The sequence below is a fragment of the Tupaia chinensis genome, unplaced genomic scaffold (genome assembly GCF_000334495.1).
Source record: "Tupaia chinensis unplaced genomic scaffold, TupChi_1.0 Scaffold000048_1, whole genome shotgun sequence".
NCBI classification, from domain to species: domain Eukaryota; kingdom Metazoa; phylum Chordata; class Mammalia; order Scandentia; family Tupaiidae; genus Tupaia; species Tupaia belangeri.
In genome coordinates, this window is record NW_006159506.1 from 6437794 (window position 1) to 6440964 (window position 3171).

The 3171-nt window shown below is 50.5% G+C and overlaps 1 protein-coding gene across 1 annotated transcript in view; it reads right to left on the reverse strand.

Moving 5' to 3' along the window:
- RREB1 (ras responsive element binding protein 1) overlaps positions 1-3171 on the reverse strand; it is a 169695-nt gene that overhangs the window by 78651 nt on the left and 87873 nt on the right. The window contains 3 exon segments of the mRNA XM_006141235.3: positions 1136-1229; positions 1231-1341; positions 1953-2074. Coding sequence (XP_006141297.1) covers positions 1136-1229; positions 1231-1298 — 162 coding nt within the window. The 5' untranslated portion in view covers positions 1299-1341; positions 1953-2074.

Here is a 3171-nt window from a genome sequence, read left to right on the forward strand (position 1 = left end):
GGAAGATTCCGTGAAGGGGCAGTCATTGTGAGATTATTAATAACACATAATATAACTCAGTCGCAAGCACCCAGCACATACGCTTTCTGGTTCAATAGGGCCTTGACACACTCAGAAGCCACCTGCACTCTGAGGGCTTAGGATAACTCCATTCCATCAATTTAACCAAAAATCAAACACGAAGAAGTCAATTCCTATGACGTAGAAGACTCAGGGGAGAAACAGGAATTATTCACCCGTTGCCTCCCTCCTTGACCCACTCATCATTTAACATGGCGCTCCCTGGATAGAATAAACCTTCCCCATTCTCTCCCTCTGCACCTTACATTATAAATCCGTCGTAGTTCTCAATGACGAGACGAGCTTTTAGAGCAGCATTCAACCTTCCCAATCCCAGCCCTCCCACATCTCCTGACCCCAGGCCCACTGCAAATTCAAGGGGACTAAAGAGCATCTGAAGTGGAATTCTCTGGAGCCCAACTCTGTGCTTTTTCAAGGATGGCAAGCTGAACGGCAGCCCCAGCACAAACAGTACTTATTTGCTACCTCATTTTGAGACACTTAAAAAAAAAAAGAAAAAGAAAATCAAGGAGGCGGCTTTGAAAATCCAATTAACCAGCCATGTGAATAAGGGAACGAACCACATCACACAGCCAAGTCCCCGGCCTCGGCCATCATGTGAAGAGAGCTACTGCTCAAATCAAACGGTGGAAGGAAAAATGGAGCAGAGCACTTTCACCAACGCTGACACCACAGTCCAGGAAACTCTGCAGGAAAGGAAACTGACACCCGCTATGAAAAACCCAGTCTTGAAAAGGATTCGGGCCTCTACGTATGTCTGTTTAACCAGTGCTGGGGCCAGCAGGTGGCGTGGTGGTTAAGGGTGCTGGATTCCCACATGGCTGACCACAGTTCGAGTCCCAAGGTCTGGCGGCTTGCTTTCTCACGTTCCCTCTCTCTCGCTTTCACTCTGTCCCTCTCTGGTGAAATTTAAATAAATACATTAATTAATTAATTAATTAATCAATAATAATAATCCTAAACTACAAGTGCTTGCAAGGTCTTCCCTTAGGAAGCAGGGAAATCTCTCCAGATGTTCTGAGACTGAGCCCATCCAGATTTCACGGATGCTTACCTGGTTCCTTCTGCCAATCCGATTTGGTCCTGGAGGTTTGGCGGGGGACTTGCTGCTCGGGGGGCCCCCAACGTTCTCGGTGACCTTCACTACATGCCGACATCATGGTGTTGATGGAAGACAGGTCTGAACCTTCCAAGCCAACGGGCGAACTTGACGTCATTGGGATGGGGGGTCTAAGCTTCTAAGAAGCCACTGCCATAGAACTGAAAACCGGAAATGGCTGATGTCATCAGGGAAGTTTAGGCTTCGGTCTGTCATTGCCAGGTGGCGCTGGCCATGCCTACTGGAATTCTAAGTGGAATCCAGAAAACCCAACAGCCTGCTTTTTCCGTGCGGTGCCCACCATGGTTTGCGCTTTGACCTACACGCAGTTTTGGCACAGCACACACCGTCTGATACCTCGCTTCTTTTCTGAGTATTTGTCACCAGCAGAACTCGAAATCATTCACGGCGGGTGTCTTCGCCTTCTCTAATCTTTGTTAGGCAGAGGTGGGAAGGCCAAGCCTACAATTAGGAGGCCCGGGGAGCTGCTCTGTGGCCAGCACCCTCTTAATAACCCACACGCACTGACTACAACCTGGGAGTCCCACACCTACGAACTAGGGGTGAGGTGCTTCGGGTTTCAGTGAGCACCACTGTGCCACCGTGCTGGAAAGGGCAGCCCGAACTCCATACAGGACTGGAGACGCCAAGCCATCTGAACTATAAGCACATTTCAAGGTGACGTGTCAAGGCCCGCTTCTTAAAAAACACAAGGAAGTAAGACCGTGCAGAAAATGGAGAGAAGAAAAAACCCACCCCCGCGACTCATTACCTCCATTTTCTGCCCCAAATGATACACTATGGAATTGCCCCTGTTAGCGCTATCATCCGCGTGGGGCAGGAAGGAGCCCGCGCTTGCTTCTGTTCTCCTTTTCTTGGTGTCACTCGTTGACCCTAGAAGAGAAGCGGAGGCGAAACGGTTCAGTGAACGCCCTTTTACGCAGCGAGGATCACAATGAGGCTGTTATCTGCGGCAATCTCAGACCGTTTTATTCCCCCAAATCCACAGAGCACACGAGCAGTCCAACTGCGTTTTCTCCCATAACCACGGTACGGGATTGTTTTTCTACTGGAACTGGCAACCCCTACACGGCTGCCATCCCCACTCCCAGGAGCCAGGAGGATGCTGCACTCTCTTTTTTTTTCTCTTTCTTTTTTTTTTTTTTTTGGAGAGGTTTTTGCTATAGGGCACGTGCGCTCGCCAGAAAGCCAGAGACAGAGAGAGAGAGACAGAAAGCGAGAAATCCCCCCCCCAGGGGGGATGGCCATGCCGCAAGCCCTTCTCCTCCATTCTCCTCTCGGGATCTTGGGCACGCACGCACGCATGCATGCACACGCGCCCGGCGTGAGTTTAAGCCACCAGATCCAGGACTCGAACCGTGGTTGACTACATGGGACTCCAGCGACCCAGCCATTACATTAACTGCTGGTCCCACTATCTGACTTTTTAAAGCTCCTATTTATTCACAGAGTTTTCCTTGGGACTCTGCCCCGTCCCTCACAAGGGCTCTCAGACTCTCCCACCTGACCCACCTTATCTGACTGAGGATGAAACACTTACGGAATTCACTAAAGGCTCAGAGTCCAGCCGGTACTAGGTTGGACCTGAAAAAACCTGTTAGTGTGAAAAGAGCGCAGATAAAATAAACTACAGCCCATGGCCACCGGGAATGCACTGCTTCGTGCGGCCAGAGGGTGGCACAGCTGTCACACAATGCCCTGTGAGGATGCCTCATGCAGGAAGGCTCTGGGTTCAGGTCTGGACACCTCCCTGAGCACACGTGAGCATGCACATGCCCGCGATCTGGGGTGGCTGACGCTGGATGGGGATTGCAGCATGAAGCCCTGTGGGGACACCCGTCTTTCTGTGTCTCTCGTTCAAGGAAAGAAACTTAAACAAGTAAAATAAGAAAGAATGACTTCTCCAAGACTTCTCTGCAACTAGAAGTACTACAGCTATTGGTGTGGCCGGTAAGGGTCCACAGGGGAAC